The following is a 17,542-nucleotide window of genomic DNA, read 5'->3' on the forward strand; positions in this document are numbered from 1 at the left end:
AAGAGGGCAGACACATGTATATATAGAGGCAGGAATGAGGTCTTTCAATTGGGTTAGGTGGGAATGTATTGCAGAGGCCGAACTAGGCGAGAGTTTGTGAATTCGGATAAATTTACTAGTTTTTTTAAAAAATATTCTGTATTAAAAAATTAAATAAATATATGTGTATTAAGACGTGAATCTTCAAATAAAATTAACTCAAAATCATAAACTTCTAATTTTGACTCCGCCTTGTATACGAGGAGAATTTAATTTTTCCAGCTAAGAACAAACATAAGCCAGGCCCTCAAAGAACACATAATATCTCTCTTCACTTTTATATTTAATTACTATAAGATATTCTTTAGATCTGTACACAGCTAGCTGTAGCCCTTGAGAGTTCAAATAGCACGTTTTTCTTAATTCTTTTTTTGGCTTGTCAGAAATTAAATAAATTTGTGAAAGCAATGGAGTCAAAGCTAAAATTGAGGGTTAAAGTGGTCACCATATATTACTCCATCGATCCCATGATAAAACCAAAACACCTATTTTTTAGGGAATGAAAAATAAACAAACGGATGGCTCGATTGGTTGAGAGAGTGATTATCCATGCGGTTATGCGGATGATTGCATGGATGATCTGAGACTGACTCTTCATTAATGTTTTCTGAGTGGAACATGTCGTATAGGGCTTTATTTAATGTACAATTTAATTTACATTTTTTTGTTGATTTACACGCTATTACATGGTAAAGTTTTGTCCAATCACATGAAAGCAAATGTTAGATTGTGGACTGTGACAAAAATTATAGCAATTACGAATTATAATGAATTAAAAAAACTATATATGTGTCATTTCAATACGAGGACATTAAAATTAAAAAATAGATACAAAGTCTGAGCTATATGTAAATGGCAACGTTACACGCTTCCTGTTATATTGACTTCACAGCATGAAATGTAACTTAATCAACACTTACGTAGTAAAACCAAAACATTTAATCAGGAAAAGGTCAAATTTTGTGAAGATGTTCCTTTGATATTGAACCATTTTATGTTACGTTAGACTTTTTGATCTAAATTATTAATTCTGTCATTTTGAAAAAACTCTTTAAGTTTGCCAACTTTGAACATATATAATATAAATAAATGCTAATCAAAAGTTGAAGGGTAAACTTAAAAACTTCTTTTATCACAAAATTTAGGCATATAAAGTCGATTTATATTATCATGTCGTAATCCACTCTATTTGACAAATTATGTGAGATTTTTCATGTAGAATATTTATATTTATTTATTCAGTTTTATAATAAATTAATTAATTATTTTTAATTTATCAACTTTATAATTAATAGAGGTAAAATGATAAACTCAATATCTCAATCATTATTTTTTAATAAGTGTATTAATATAAAAGTAAACGAGTAATTAGGAACAGAGAAAGTATTTATTTAATAAAACGATAGAGTAGTTGAAAGTTGGTGCATACATTTTATAATTACTTCCTTGACTCGTTTGATTACTTGTTTGTCTTGTTTTCATCTTTTGAAAAAGAAAGCTCAAGTTAAAAGCATTACTCTATTATGCATGCATGGATTAGCTAGCTAGTTAAAGTCTGTCAAGGGTTAAGTATTCAATTATTTAATTCTCAGACATGAAATAACTTTTCTCTAATATACTCCATCCGATATTATTTGTCATAGTTTCTATTTTTGGAGTCAAATATAAAAACTTTGACTAACATTTTAAGATACATTTTTTTCATCATATTAATATGCAAAAAACTGTAATTTATAGTACTTTTCATATAGTTTTAGAATATTTAATTTTTTTGTTTAAAATATCGAATTAGTGCGATCTAATTTACTTTTGAAAATTAGTCAAATTGACTTTCAATAAGCGCAACATGACAAACATTTTCGTACGGAGAGAGTATATATAGAGAGAGATAGTAGATAGAGATAGATAGATAGATGAATACTCCCTCCGTCTGGTATTGTTTATCATGGTTTCTATTTTTAGAGTCAAACTATAAAAACTTTGACTAATATTTAAGATGTTCTTTTCCATCATATTAATATGCAAAAAATTGTAATTTATAGTAATTTTCATATAGTTTTAGTATATCTATTTTTTTTTTGTTTAAAATATTGAACTAATGTGATATAATTTACTTTTGAAAATTAATCAAATTGACTTTCGAAAAACGCAACATGACAATTAATTCTGGATGGAGGAAATTAATATTATCTACTTGGAAATAGCGTTATTTAATTCTTGAGATAGAATATACAATTGTAGGTCAAAGGGATAAGTCTTCAATCTTTGTCCACGTTTTTCTCTCAACATACATTAATGGACAACATATGTATAAACACTATATAAAAATTATATATAAATTGAACTCGTTTTTAAAGCATTGAGTTCTATGGAATCTGTTAGTATCACTTCAGAAATAATTTTGTATAAATACAAAGTTACAAAATTTATATGAATTTAACGAATTTCTTGCGAAGCAAATAGGGGATGGTAATGGAGCGGTGCGGATTGAGCTTAACCCGCAAAATGCGTTCAATAATAATTCAAATCTACTCACTTCCACAAAAATTCAATAGTCACTTGTCAATTTTTTTAAATATATAGCTCAAGTTATTTAGTGGCATTGGTTTAATTTATTTTTTTAAAAATTCAAAGTTATTTCTTTTTTTATGAATTCTTTTTAGTTTTTTATGATTTTAAATTAAAGATATATAGAAAAAATATATTAAAATATTTTTTTTAATCTTGTGATTTAAACATATTATGTGAAAGTTAAATGAAAAGATCGACAAAAAGAAAGAACTATTCTTTAATAATTTGAAATGAACTAAAAGAAAGACACAATATAATTTTTTTGTTAAAAGATACTTATAATAATTTTATTACTAGTAAAAAAAAATGGTGCCTAAAACAAATGACTCCTTTTAAAGGCATTGAGTGATAGCAAATAATATAGGTATTTTTAACGTGCAAACTCATGAATTATTATCTCGATAATCTCTATATTCGATTGAAATGCTTAGGCTCAAATTAAAGTAAGAGCGAAAAAAGATCAAAATTGCCTCTAAATTATGTGATATAGATTACTTGTATTGTTTGTTATATTTTGAGATAAAAAAAACGCCCTTATTCTTTCTTAAGAGACTGTAAATATCATCAAGAGTTAACATCTCAAATTTTTATTGACGAGACAAGCCACGTGGAACTAATCCTTCCACCTAAAAATTGCCAACTAGAACTCACTATAATAGAACTAGACTTTTAGCAGCGACAACCGTCAACAAAAAAGCCCAACCAATTTAGGGGGGCAATTTTGACCCTTTTCCGAAGCAAGAATAATTGGTCTGCGCTTCTGCTGCTAAGGCAAGTTAAGTACTTCAAAACCACAAATAAAATTTGTTGCAGGGTTACTTATGTGCCAACTAAAATTCGAACAAATACTTACCATTCCATCACGATCAGAATAAAGAAATACTTACCTTATATATCATATATCATATATATTATAAATGGGAACAAAAAAAGTTAAAAGTTGAATTACGATTTTACCCTTATTATAAATTAAAATATTATAAAACATTTAACTATTTAATTTAGAATATTAAATTGTTTCATTTTAATTAAAATGTTGATAGACTTTTGCAATTCCTTAGGTTAATTCCTAATTAAAATGTCTAACTTAATAATACCTATTTTCTATAATACATATATTTTCTTTTTTGAGATTTTAAATGTCGAAATAATTTGATTAATGTTTTATTCTCTATCTATAATTACTATGATTAAATTAAATTATATTAAATTGGTTAGTAAAAAGAGCAACCCTCCATCTCCCCATGTATAAGATTATTTCATTAAACATACAAATTCTTCAACTTTTCATCTTCTATTTTAATTATTAATAATACTCAGTTATGAGTTAATGACATTAATAGTCTTTAATTTCTTATCTTAATATCAATTGTAGAGGTAAAGTTATGTTCTCCATTTATAATTCCTATAAATATTTTTTTTTAAAAAAAAAACTAAATGGTGAGGCTCGTAAGCTTCTTTTATATAAATCTCTAACTAATGGAGGAATAATTTTTGTTCACCAATTACCTCCTTTTGATGAGATTATTTCGGCGATTTTCAGGTATAAGATTTTAATAGTGATATTTTGTATCCTACTTTCATCATTATCACTTTAGATGACTATTTTTTCAACTGGTTTGCTGTTTTATGAACTCTTGAATTTATTTGGAATCTTATATTTGTATATTGTATTTTGCCATGTAAAATATCATTTTTTCTTATTCATATTATATCAGCTCATAGATTATCACAATATCTTATTCTACTTCTTTTATTAATGTGGATTGTAGAGACACGTACAAAAAATTGATGGTTATAACTCATTCTTCTTATTGAGATTTTTGTAGCTTTAATGATTATTCATCCATAATTTTGCTAGATATCTTGTTTTTTTACAATTTATGTTTACTTCTCTCTTAATATTATTTTTTATTTAGATTTCAATTTCATAATCGATAAGCTACTTTTTAAAAACTGAGACATTTTCAAATTGATGTATGTTCAAATAGTTTATGCTACCGACGTATATCATGAAGAAGACTCTTGAATTTGATAGGATATCGGAGAAAGAGTCAATAAGAACTCGAAATATTATTTACTAATTTTGTATTTATTTTTTAATCTACATTATTATTGATCAACGTCTTATGAAGAATGTATACATTGTATTTTTTTTCCTTCTCTATTTTTTCTGTGTTTTTTCCGTCTCTATTAGACATCTTAATTTAGTTTTCTATGAAGTCGTAAGTCTAATACTTGTTTGAGCTCAAATTAGACATTTGTGACTTTATTAAAAGTTTGCTAACTATTAACCAAAGTTTAAAAGTTATAGTAGATTGCTTAAAAAGAATTAATTTGAAACATCAAAATGTGCCCCTCATTGGTGTTTTATGGTTATATTATTAAAGATTTATTTATAATTTTTGTATTATATTATTCATTGCATATTGTTTACACACTATATGTTTTCATTGCATTTTAGTCATTCGTATCCAGAAACTAGTATAGATATATAAGTAAGCACACTTATACTAGTAGTGATAGATGATCACTTGTTTGTTAACTCCCCCATCTCTTAATTGGTGAAAGAAAACAGAGATACATGTAAAATATTGTTTATATATATGAATAAAGTAAGCTTAATTTTCTTGAATCTTTATGACATGTCCTGTTACCAATGTAATGTATCGAAAATCATCATCATTTTGAATAGCTTATAGTTAATAAGAGGATAGGCATGTTTAAAATGAAGACATATAAAGGGAAAATCTTGAGTTATGATAGATATTCCAATGCCTGGATACACATTTAAATCTTTGTACCGACTTGATAGGCAAATAACTTAACGGGTCAAAATATGATATCATTTGGAATGAAGGAATAAAGGGGTAGTAAATTGCTACTTAATGTGTTCATTATATATATTCTTATTCCCTTCCTCTCTTGAGCCCCTAAAACAAAACACAATACAAACATATTTCATGTTATATATATATATATATTTATATATATACTAATTTCAAACTAGAAACAAGGTATTCCAGTTTATCACACCTTAACAATTATATAATGAGAATTATTAAAAAAACAAAGATCATATACATAGAAAAATAACAATGAGAGAATATTTATAAAAAGTAATATCACACTATAAACAAGAGTATCAAAGTTTATTTAAGAATGAATTTAACTAGATAAATAGTTTTCCAACTCATTTATCTCCTCTTTCTCATTTCTGCATTGTAAAAAAAAAAAAAAAGAGTGAAAATAGTAATTTTTTTTCTCAAAGAAGTGTTGCAATCCCCTCGTTTCACACTTCATAATTTCAAACCGTTGTAACTTTTCTTCTTCCCATTAGAACACAATATTTTCATATTCTTGTTAGTTGGAACGAAATTCCAGGTTGAATGTTATGTACCAAATGTTACAATGGATGTGTTGCCATACAATACTAAACAAGATCAGAAGTGATCGGATAGGAGGAGCAAGTATCACAAAGGTGTGTAAAGTGATGTATAGCTAGGACCTTGTTTGATATAGACCTGCCAACGCGCATCCTTTTGGCTAGGAAGATCGCCAACACCATAATAACAACCGCGAAAGAAAAGGCAATTTTGAAAATAGTACCCGGCATAAGGCTAAATTATCAAATGTAAAGATAGCTTCAGTAGCAGTTGCCAGCTTCTTATGCATATTAAGGTTTCCTTCCCTTGCTTTCCCCTTATATCCCTGCAAGTTTCGACCAACATTTAGTGAATCGCCGATAGACAAATCCATCAAAACACAAGCCTTTATAACATAATGCATGATCATGAAGTTATCACTCACATTATCAATCAATCTTCTTTAGGCGCTATACTTTTAACTTGTTTCATCCTCTTGCTGTTGGCTGCTTTTACAGAAGCCAGCCGCTTCCTGTGCCTAAGTGCTGCAGCATTGATTGGAATTCCCCTTCTCAACACTTTGGTCATGAGACTGATATACTTATTCCTCATTCTCATCAATGGATGTTTTTCGATCAATATGTTCTTGTTAAATGCCTCTCTCAAAACTATAGTATGCGTCCTGATTTTATTCGACAAGTAAAATATACCAGGATGATGCGCCAAAGCTTTTCTAAACCTTATTCCGAATCCCAGATAATCTCCCAAGCAATAAATGTTCTCCCTCTCCGTCTTCTTCGATATAAGTAAGCTCAACAGTTCATGAATCACCCCTACTGTCCATTTCTCTGCTTGATCAGTATTAGGAGCCAAGTGAAATGCATCTTCATAAGGTGAAATATATGGCAAATTCTGCCACTCCTCAGCCCAAATTTTCACCTTCTTCTGCAAATCAAATCCTCTTGGTAAATTCATCGAATACCTAATGTGCACTCTTTTCCCACCCCCAAAATCCTCCCTTTTCGCCCCTTTCTCCACTACAGAAACAGCTAAATCCATCCTCCATTTAACCAACTCCAACCCGAAAATCTCACGACCATCAGCACCCTTAAAACCCATTTGACAAATCTGAAAATACTCAGGAAATTCAGGTAAAAAACTCAACAAATAATCATGAGGCAAACCCAAATCAAATTTAAACCTGTTGATAACAAAGAAAGGAAGTCTATTAGCTCTTGTGAGCATCAATAACTTCGCTAATCTTTGCGCTAAATCTTTTCGATAATGTGAAAGATTAAGAAAAAGGGTCTCATCATTATGTAACGATTCTACATTTGGAGTGAGCTTTACGTGTAATGTCGATAAGGGTATCGGAGGCCTGAAGGTTTTGAAAACAAAAGGGTAATTCTGAATGAATTTAAGGGCTGTTGTGGGAAGATTCAGTTGGGGTTTCAGAGGGGAAATGGTGCGAAGAGGAGGAGCTTTTGATGGGTGAGAGATGATTAAGTTCTTGAGAGAAAGTAATGACTTGAGGTTTTTCTCCTTCTCTACTGCTGCATCCAGGTATGGATCTCGTACCCATTTTACCCTTGCGTTCACAAAAGTTCGAATTTGTCGCCGGAGATGATGGTGGATGGCGGTGGTTATGGTGGCGAAGTGAACCATGGTGGTCAATTCAGTTAACAATGACCCCATTTCACCATTATGCCGCCGTTGACCACCATTTGACCATAATTAAATGTTAAATTATTAAAAATATGAACTTTTTTTCTTTTTAAATTAGTAAAATAAAAGCGTAAGAAAAACTTATATACTTTAAGAAAAGTAAAAAATAGTTTTGTTTTATATTAAAATATAATGATAATAAGTAAAAATTAAAATATTGGATAAAATAATTTTTTTAATCTCCAAACCTGTTTTATTTACTTACTTTGTAATTTTTTTTGTGGTTTCGGACTCGAATATTTGTTATGCAATTCCATGTTCATACGGAAAAGTCATGCGCGTGCACATTGACTAACAATTTCTGGATTAAGTTTGCTAAGGCATAATTTAGTTTGGATCTATAAATTATATATTCGCACTATGTTGGAATTATTGAAAATTACGAAAAAAAATCATAATTTGATATTATTTTTAGAAGGATATTTTAGTCGATATAAATGTATTTTTATACTTAACAAACTCTTTTAATAAAAATTAAAAATTCGAATGGAAAAATCGAGCAAAGAAAAAATGTGGAGAAAAAGAAAGATTATTAAGTGATTTAAGTAATATGCAAAAGTTGAAAAGCAAGAAATGAAGACTAATCAAAGCCATAAAGGCAATGAATTATCACAAAAAAATTCTAAACTTTGGCAACAGCCATTTTTGACCAAAAAAGATAGCACATGAATGCTGCCTTATTTATGGGCTATGGCTAATAAATTTGTAATTATTTCTCTCAACCAGAATTAATTAGATAAATTCTAAAATATATATATATTTTTTAGACATTAATTAAAGATATTTTATCAACAGAACAATTATCAAGTTGTTTAATGTATTGTTTCCTATACATGTTCTGCTTTTATATAGGAGTATATATATTTATTTCAGTCTCCAGCCATCTTTCTGATGAGCAAATGATTATATAATTAATAGTTATATTGTCAGGCATTTGCCCGGTCTTATTATCATACCAAATTCAATTTTAAGAATACTATAACCACTAGTATATGTTAATATATAGGGTGATAGTGACATACAAATTTTTATCAATTATTATTGGAGAAGAGAACATTGGCTCAAGAGTGTTTAGTCAAGACTGACGGCTTTTTTTTTTTTTTATAAATTTGATGTAGCTCAACTACTGTCCTTTGTATCAAATTTAGCAGCAACAATTTTCTTCTCCATCACTCTTTCTTGATTTCTTTCTTTTTGAGATTCCCATGGATTGCATTGGGTTAACCTCAGAATCTCCATATGTTATCATGCTTAAAGCTGCTTTCTTGATACCCATTTCTCATTATTTATTCGGATTTCTGTTTCTACTCATTGTATTTCTCTACAATTTTGTGGAAATGTACTTCATAAAAGAATTAATCAATGGATTTAGGGGACAATCTGTCTCTTTGACCTTTAATTCTTGCTCTAACCTGTATCAAGAAGTTGTTTCCAAGTGTAAAATTCTTCATGGCAGGTAAAAACTGAATAAGGGGATGAAGTAAAAATGAAATCTTGATATACATCTAATCAGTTAGGGAAAATGTGATGGTGATTTGTAAACTATTGCTTAATGCAGGTTTTCTTCTACTCCCTGGCTTTGCAGTCCTCATTTTCAGACTATCTTTTTGCAGTTCTTTGAAAGAGTACCTGCTTGCAATTATCAAAGGTGACAATTGTGTACGGATTCACATGTTAATTTTACTCGCTTGAAATTGAGAAAAGAGAGAATATTCTCATACTTATATATCTTTTACATAGTGAAGAATTGATTTTTGGTGCACTGATGCATTCTTTGCCTCCAGACAGATATTTAAAACATCTGATGGTGGGACAATAGCTCTGGATTGGCTACGGAATGTGGATGGTAAAGTACATTTATAATATGATAGATCAACCTTTTATTTTAAAGCTTATAAACCTCTAAATAAACAAATAAAGAACTGGAATAGATATATCATAATAGATAGTTTTTGTAATCTCTTTGCAAGATTGAAGGACTTCATGGAGTTGCATGGTTGATGTGTTGTTCCGTCTTGGAGAACTTCCCAACTATGTTAGCTAACCAGTTATAAAGGGTTTAAATTTAAGAAAACTTGCCACCTAGTTCTAGTAGTTCATCACAGTGATGAAGAATTAGTTAAGCAGATTACTCAACTTGAAAGTAACACAAACAAATTGATACAAAGCGAATAATTAATTCTGATATAATGAGATCATATAATAAATGATTTGATTGACTAATATCTACTTGTTAGTTTGCTGAAAGTTATGTTTAAGGGTGGATTTGATATTTTTTTGTTGATTGCCTTTTGATAGAACTTGATGTTATTATGATATATATCTGCTGATTCTGCAAGCCACTAGTTGTAAAAGCATTTACTTCAACAAGTACCTATCTTAAGTTACAAGCTTTTAACAGATCAAGTCAGTATTTTTGCACAACAAAATGAATGTTGTCGTTCTTGACTATCCTCTGTTGCTTTATATATGCTATTTAGAGGTGTAAATTGATGCCAACTTCTGCCTTATAATTTGATAGATAAAAAACCATCCATCAAAGGTTTTGATGGAGTTCAGAGTGATGACAAAACTCCCATCGTTGTGGTGATTCCTGGTTTAACAAGCGATTCTGGTTCTGCTGTAAGCTTTCTTTCACTCTTTTTGTACTCCTCTGAATATTGAGTTTTCTGCTAGCTTTTGTCTCTTTCTCCTGTGGAGAATTCTTTTTTGTGCTAAAATAGTTCTTTGTTTCCTTGAATTATTTTTCCTCTTCCTTCTCTAGTGTAAGCATTTTTCCTCTCTTGTCGTCTCTTATCATTTTCACTGAACACTGGCATTGGTTGAGCTCTATTATATAATTACTTGATAAAATGTGCTTTCGGTGTCAAGTATTTGCTTTAACTCTGCTTTAATTTAACAGTACGTCAAGCATCTTGCTTTCAAGATGGTTAAATCTGGATGGAATGTTGTTGTGAGCAATCATCGGGGTCTTGGGGGAGTGGCAATAACTGTGAGTACTCCTTCCTTAAGCAAGGATTTAATCTCTTCCAGTTTTGTTGCTTTTGATAAGAGAAAATAAGATCTATATTTTCTTCAGTTGAACTGCCTTCGAGAGGAGCAATGCTGTGAACTTTCTAATTTTGTATTGCTGCTGCGTCGGCTTGTTTTTGATCTGAAACTGCCTTATTACTATTTCACAAGCAGAAAACCATAAGATTAGGTGCATAGCTGCACAACATTTTAGAATTTATTTTCCAGCTTCATGCACCAAGTATATCTTATATGTGCTCAACTGCATGTTAACAACCTTGAGATACAGATATTCTGTGTATTAATATATTTGCAGATCCTGCTGAAGTAATTGGTCATAAGGAATAAATTAACCGATACATACTTAAAATCTCATAACTTGGGTTAAATAGAATATCACAACAGTAATTGTGTATTCAGATGGGATCATCAGTAATAAGTATTGTACTTGCTCCCTTGGTCAAAGTGACACTTATGAATGAAGTTTCCTCTAGGTGGATTTTATACTTTGCTCAAGGAAGATGCTTAATTTTTAGTTGAGTCATCTCTTAGGAAATACAGTGGTCCTCTATAGTCCCCTGGAGAGTCGACATTCTTGAAAGATTCAGTCTTTTTGTTTTTCCATTCTTTACGATTCTGTTAGTAGATTGCATTTTTTGAATTTAGCCTAGAAGCCTACCCCTTAGGAAATTGAGAATTATTGATGTATGTGGTGCCTCTCATCTCTGCAGTTTCTTATTTCTCCTCTTGAAATCTATGCCAGTATTATTTCTCAATGTAATATGAATAAGACTTGCGAAAGTCTAGTATTGTTTTTTATGCAGTAGTCTAAGGTGCATGACTTTGCTAGTAATATGTTTACTGTGTTAACAATATACAGTATGTATAATATTGACCAATGAAAAGTAAAATATTCATGATATCTTGATGGCAGTCTGATCGCCTCTACAATGCCGGATGCACGGAGGACATCCGCAAAGTCATTGATCATCTCCACGCCCAATACCCTCAAGCTCCTTTATATGCTGTTGGCACTAGCATTGGTTCTAATGTTCTGGTACATAATTACTTACTTTGTTGTTGAATATTTTGTTGGCTTTCCTAATATGATCACAAAATTGTGCATCACTGCTGTGCTAAATAATCTTCTTTATGGTTACCTGGAAACTGAAGCTAAAATTTGAAAGATAAGGGAAGAGAATTATAGTAGGTTCTAACCTTAAATATTTTAACAGAAGTTATTGTTGTCAGTATGGTTCATATACAGAAGCATATGATAACTGTCTATACTGTTTATGATAATGCTTTAGTTGTCAGTTTTTCAAAGTTATATAGTAATTCCCCAGTGTATATTGTCCAAATTTTGACCATTAGAAAAAATAATAAAATTTAGTAGCAAAGTTTCATCTAAACAAGATTATTCTCAGCTTACTAGTTGGTCCATTTGCTTAAGTTTGATATGTTACAAACCATAAACATGAATTGATATTCTGATAATTCGATTTCAAAGGCTTTAAGTAAATGTATATGCAATATGGAAACTGTTCTGGACGAAGCCAAGAATTATTTTATTGACTATTAATGATTTCCAGGTAAAATATCTTGGTGAGGAAGGAGTTAATACTGCGCTTGTTGGGGCGGCTTCAATCTGTTCTCCTTGGGACCTTTTGGTTAGTAACTGAAACTAATATGCATACTTTGACTTTTTTATGGTTTGGTGGATTGCCAACTCTTTGGTTTCATACATGTCATTCTTTATCTGGTATATCTTCCGCTAAGTTGGATTCAGATACATTTTGTTTATTTCTTAAGTTAAGGGTTGCTTTGGATGGTACGATCTGTTGGATTATCATGATCCGGGAAGAGTTTATTTAGTCTGAAATAATTCAGTGGAAATGCTAGATGAAGATAGTGATGGCAGCAACATATTTTAATAAAGTCAAACTAGTTATATCTTAAGTTGATTCTGTACCACAAAGACCTATGCTCATTTTTCGTGACAACGTTTCTCTGTCTTGGCTTCTTTGTTTTCTCCAGATTGGTGATAGGTTTATTAAGCGCAGGCTTGTGCAGAGATCCTATGACCGAATTTTAGGAATTGGATTAAAAGATTACGCCGAGCTGTAAGTAATGGCTTCGTTGTTGTCTGTGATGACATTAATCCTAAACTAATTCTATGTCAAAACTACTGTACTTTCTTTTTGTGTTGGCCTTAATTCAGGTGTCCTAATTCTTTTGTGTATTGAAATCTGAGTTCTGCAGGCATCGGAGTGTTTTGCCGAGTCTGACAGATTGGGACAGCATTTCTAAGGTCATCTATTTCTCTTACTGATCTCTGTCAGAGCTTTAACTTCTCTGTCAATCACTCAAATCAATCAACCAACCAACTAAGCCTCAATTCCAAACTAGTTTTATTTATATGAATCTTCTATCTATATACATTTGGCGCTCACGCTGGTTCCATTCATGGAACCCTTTCCATTTAAATCTAAACCCTGGTGCAGATATAACACGTGCCCAAGGGGAGCACGTCGTAGCAAATCTAATGTTAGGAGGATTTATAATATTTTGACTATTTGACTGATAAAAAAAATGATATTAGGTCTATTCATATGCTGCGGCCAGCTATTTAGAACTCGCATATGAGTTCCCTATAAAACATATGGTGTTCTTATTATTGTGGGTGTCCCTCTAAGGCAATTTATGGAGACTCTAGGAGTTCTTTCGTGTATCGCTTATTCTGATGCTTTTTTTTTTTGTTTCTCTTGCAGATAAGCTGTATCAGAGATTATGACAAACATGTTGTTTGTGTTCTTGGTAATTTTGAGGTAACATAACCTAACCACCTTTTTTCAATACTTCTGTCCAATGCCTAATTAATTAATCAGCATTTATTTCTGTCCCCTCTCCCCAAGACTGTTGATACCTATTACAGGACAGTTAGCTGTAGCAGTTATATAAGAAAAGTGGGAGTTCCCCTTCTCTGCATTAGTGCCTTGGATGATCCAGTCTGTACAAGGGAAACAATTCCATGGGATGAATGTCGGTATGTCATCCTTGCATTGCAAAGTTTCTCCTTTTAGCTTCATTTCAAATTTCTTAATATGGTACCAATGTGAAGCAGTACAGTTGAAAGATGATATGGAAAAAGATGTAACTGTATGGTTACTAACTAGGCTTACTACATATTTCATCCCCTGACCTAGTAGCCAAATCTCTTTTACTTACTCCAGTTTTCCAGTAACCTTTTACACACCAAATTATTATATGAAAACACATTATCACCTAACGGAAGTTGAGGCTTGCTTATATTGTGAAGTCTCTTTTATTAGTTCAAAATCATCTTCATATCATCACTGTATGCTCTGAGGCCTGAGAATCATAACCTTTTTTGCTTTAAATACAAATCTGTGTGTTCTGCTACTGTAAATATATATAGCATGACAACATGATTCTGTTTCAGGGCAAACAAAAATGTCGTACTAGCTACTACACAACACGGGGGACACTTGGGATATCTTGAAGGGATGACCGCAAAAAGCCTCTGGTAATATATGTTCCCCTCATTACAGATATGGTTTTTGCCTTGGCACTCTAATTTGTTTTACATCTTATTAGAACTAATCATCACTGCATCTCGCTATTATTCAGTCATCTCAATTCTTTTAGCATGAGAAAATGGCCTAAAACCAAGGATCCATAAAAGAAATGAGCTCTCTGTGAGATACACTTTGTGATTGCAGGGGACCTGATATTAGAGAACTGAATAATGTGTGTGTCGTAAGCATTCAGATGTATGGCTTGTACACCTTCAAGTTTTGTATTGAATTGTGTCTGGCGACTAATATAGTAGTATGATATCCATGATGAGAAGTAGTTATCATGTCTTCCTTTGTGCAGGTGGGTTAGGGCTGTTGATGAATTCCTTTGTGCTTTGAACTCCAGCTCATTGAACCATAGAGCAAAGGTATGCTGTGTTGCACACTCACTCACCTTTAACTGGCTCATGATTTTAAAGACAAGCTTACCTAGCTATAGTTAATTGGCTATATCGATTGATAGCTCTACTCTCTCTTAAGTTATGCAATTGTATTATGCAGATACAAAACAATAGAGTTCTGGAGAGTCCCCTGAACTCATCCAAAGAGAAGGCGGTTTAGTGACTGCAGTTAGTAACGAGGCATCAGGTGAAGTAGGCGTCGAAGATGACAAGGCAGGAGAGAGTATTAGTGTTGACAGTGGCAAGGTGCAACAAGAACCAAATGCATTGGAAACCAGTATTAAAATTTAAAACTCAACAAGAACCAACAAGTTTAAACTTTTATTTTGTTCTTAATAAAAAAGATTTAGCTAAATTGATTGTGACATGTGAAGTGCAAAAGATTAAACTCAATGTAGAAGTGTGAAAGACACAACTTGTCATGTGAAGTGCAAAAGATTGTTATGTCAGTGTGTTTAAGAGACAATTTTGCCAAATAAAAGAATCTATATGGTCACTATTATGTCCAACTTACAAATTGTGTCAAGTTTAAAAAATTATTTAGCATTTTGAGAATTTGTTGCTAATTATTTTCGACTTGAGTTTTTTAATTATAATAAATTAATATAGATCTAAAGATTATTTATATGCACATTAAGGGGAGACCTGTTATTTGTCTGTTGTATATGTTTAGTAAATTGTTTACCAAATGATTGGTTTTTTTATACATGAGTAAAAGGCATTTATATAATTTTCATTTGGTATAAAATATTACTTTTTCAAATTATATTTTATTCTAAATTCCTAAATAACATAAATTGGAAGCAAAAATTATATAATATTTAAATTAATAGACCATTCAAATAAAAGTGAAATCATTAATAAAATATAATTACATAAATATTCAATTATTACGTTTGTTTCCATAAATGTGTTACGGAGTATACAATGAATATTTTTGTCCTTAATTTTTTTGTCTAACTAAAAATTGTTCAAATCAAATATTTTCATTTACTATCATGTTTGTCGTTACCGTTGGAGCATCTACAATATCTTGAATTGGTGCTTTAAGATCACGTTCATCCTCGATTATCATGTTGTGTAATATAATAAGTCTTTTTTCCAAAAATGTGATTGTCCTACAATAATTGTAAAACATGATTACAAAGCTCCGAATGTACGTTCAACATCTCTTAGGAACGATTCTTGTTTCATCGCGAAATATTTCTTCTTTTGAGAAAGCGGATTACGAATAATTTGAACAATTGTAAACCATTTAAAATTGTGCATTTTTTATTGTGAAAATTAATAATAAAATTAAATTATAGTGGTGCGACAATTTTTTCAAAAATAATAAAATATTATTAATTCAAAATGAAAATATTATATTTATTAAATAATATATATATATATTTTTAAAATAATATATTACATTTAAAAAAAATTACGAATATTAGAAATTCAATTTATGACCTTATATGAAAAATAGTATGTTGATTTCAAAAAGAATAAAATAACCAACAAAAGGTAGAAAAGGTAAATAGTAATTGTTCAAATTTAAAATATTATTATTCAACTTTTTATATACGGAGAACAAACAGTGAAATGACGAGTAATTGGAAAACTCTTTTTCTATTTTATTTTTCAAATATAAAAAATCGAGAGCACTGTAGTGTGAGGTTGGAGACCCCACCCTTTGTCTTTCTGACAAGCACTCCATTTTCTCACATGTATGCTGTCAGGCACGTGCTTTATAATATACCAATTTTACTATGCTATACTATGTTTTACTCTTTCGTTTTAAAAAGAATGATTCTATTTTTTCTTAATTCGTTTCAAAATGATTTTCTTTTTTGGTAATATTTTAAATTTAACTTTTCACGTGACATATTTAATATCACAAGATTAAAAAAATATTTTGATATATTTAACATAACTTTGATTTAGAACCACAAAATTATAAAATCATCTTTCTTTTCTTAAACTTCGTTTCAAGTCAACTTAGACCATCCTTTTTAAAATGGAGGAAGTAATTATATACCGAGTGAGTCCAGATTTTTTTAATGAGAATTTAATCTGTAGATCCTGTTTGGATTGAGTTAAAATAAAATAAAAAAGAAAAAAACTAAAATGGTTTTTGAATCAAAAAAGTAAAAACTAAAGGGATGTTTATTTTTTATTTTTGACTTATTTTAAGTTATTTTAACTTATTTTTGTATTATTCTTTATCTTATAAATACCTGGTAATTAATTTTAAGTTATTTTTAATATTTATTAAAAATATTGTCAGAAGTCAAAAAACTTATTCAAAAATTGACTTGTCCAACTTTGAGCCAATTCAAACATCATTTTAGTCTTAGATAAATAACTCAGTGTATAATTAAATATATTGTATTTACAAAATATGTAAAAATTAATTTCTCTTTTATTTTTCAAGTTATATGTAGAGTTGTCATATAGATAAGTTGTACTGAATTTGAGCATGTTAAATTTGATTCAGTTGATAAATAGTTGGATTATTGATCCCAGTTAAATTTGCTGCTTCACCCCTCCATTTCGGTTAAACTTTACCCACACAAGGTGTTTACACCAAGTCAATACGTGTATGTCATGTGTTGAAACTTATAATTGTTCATTATATTTCATTAAAATTACATAATAATGAAAATTACATTGACTTGATGTGAATACCCGATACGAATAATTTTTTTCCCTTAATTTCTACTAATTTTTTCTTGCTTTATTTGAATTTTTTTTATCACTTTTTAGTACTTAATAAACTACTTTTCTTTTGTTACTTATGAATCAATTGAGCTACATATTATCACAATTTTTTATGAGCTAACATAAT

At 30.3% G+C, this 17,542-nt stretch overlaps 2 protein-coding genes across 3 annotated transcripts; one reads left to right on the forward strand and one right to left on the reverse strand.

The window, feature by feature from the left end:
- Positions 1 to 5,630: 5,630 nt before the first annotated feature.
- LOC101258604 (protein WHAT'S THIS FACTOR 9, mitochondrial) lies at positions 5,631 to 8,017 on the reverse strand. The gene is made up of 2 exons (XM_004231281.5): positions 6,421 to 8,017; positions 5,631 to 6,321 (listed from the first exon to the last, which is right to left on the reverse strand). Exon 1 carries the CDS (start codon positions 7,668 to 7,670, stop codon positions 6,429 to 6,431), a length of 1,242 nt encoding a protein of 413 aa, XP_004231329.1. The 5' UTR covers positions 7,671 to 8,017; the 3' UTR covers positions 5,631 to 6,321; positions 6,421 to 6,428.
- Positions 8,018 to 8,487: 470 nt separating this feature from the next.
- On the forward strand, positions 8,488 to 15,229 carry LOC101244716 (uncharacterized). 2 transcript variants are annotated; one of them, XR_011213557.1, is made up of 15 exons: positions 8,608 to 9,156; positions 9,259 to 9,348; positions 9,485 to 9,546; positions 10,222 to 10,322; positions 10,603 to 10,692; positions 11,647 to 11,769; positions 12,305 to 12,382; positions 12,750 to 12,835; positions 12,975 to 13,023; positions 13,484 to 13,540; positions 13,628 to 13,758; positions 14,176 to 14,259; positions 14,364 to 14,506; positions 14,613 to 14,679; positions 14,813 to 15,229. XR_011213557.1 is itself a non-coding variant. In XM_004230412.5 (14 exons), exons 1-14 carry the CDS (start codon positions 8,906 to 8,908, stop codon positions 14,870 to 14,872), a joined length of 1,329 nt encoding a protein of 442 aa, XP_004230460.1. In that variant the 5' UTR covers positions 8,488 to 8,905; the 3' UTR covers positions 14,873 to 15,229. The 2 variants fall into 2 exon arrangements, 1 of the variants encoding a protein (XP_004230460.1); XM_004230412.5 differs by lacking the exon at positions 14,364 to 14,506 and having other exon boundaries at positions 8,488 to 9,156.
- The last annotated feature ends 2,313 nt before the right edge of the window (positions 15,230 to 17,542 follow it).

Source organism: Solanum lycopersicum, chromosome 1 (assembly GCF_036512215.1).
Source record: "Solanum lycopersicum chromosome 1, SLM_r2.1".
Taxonomy (NCBI): domain Eukaryota; kingdom Viridiplantae; phylum Streptophyta; class Magnoliopsida; order Solanales; family Solanaceae; genus Solanum; species Solanum lycopersicum.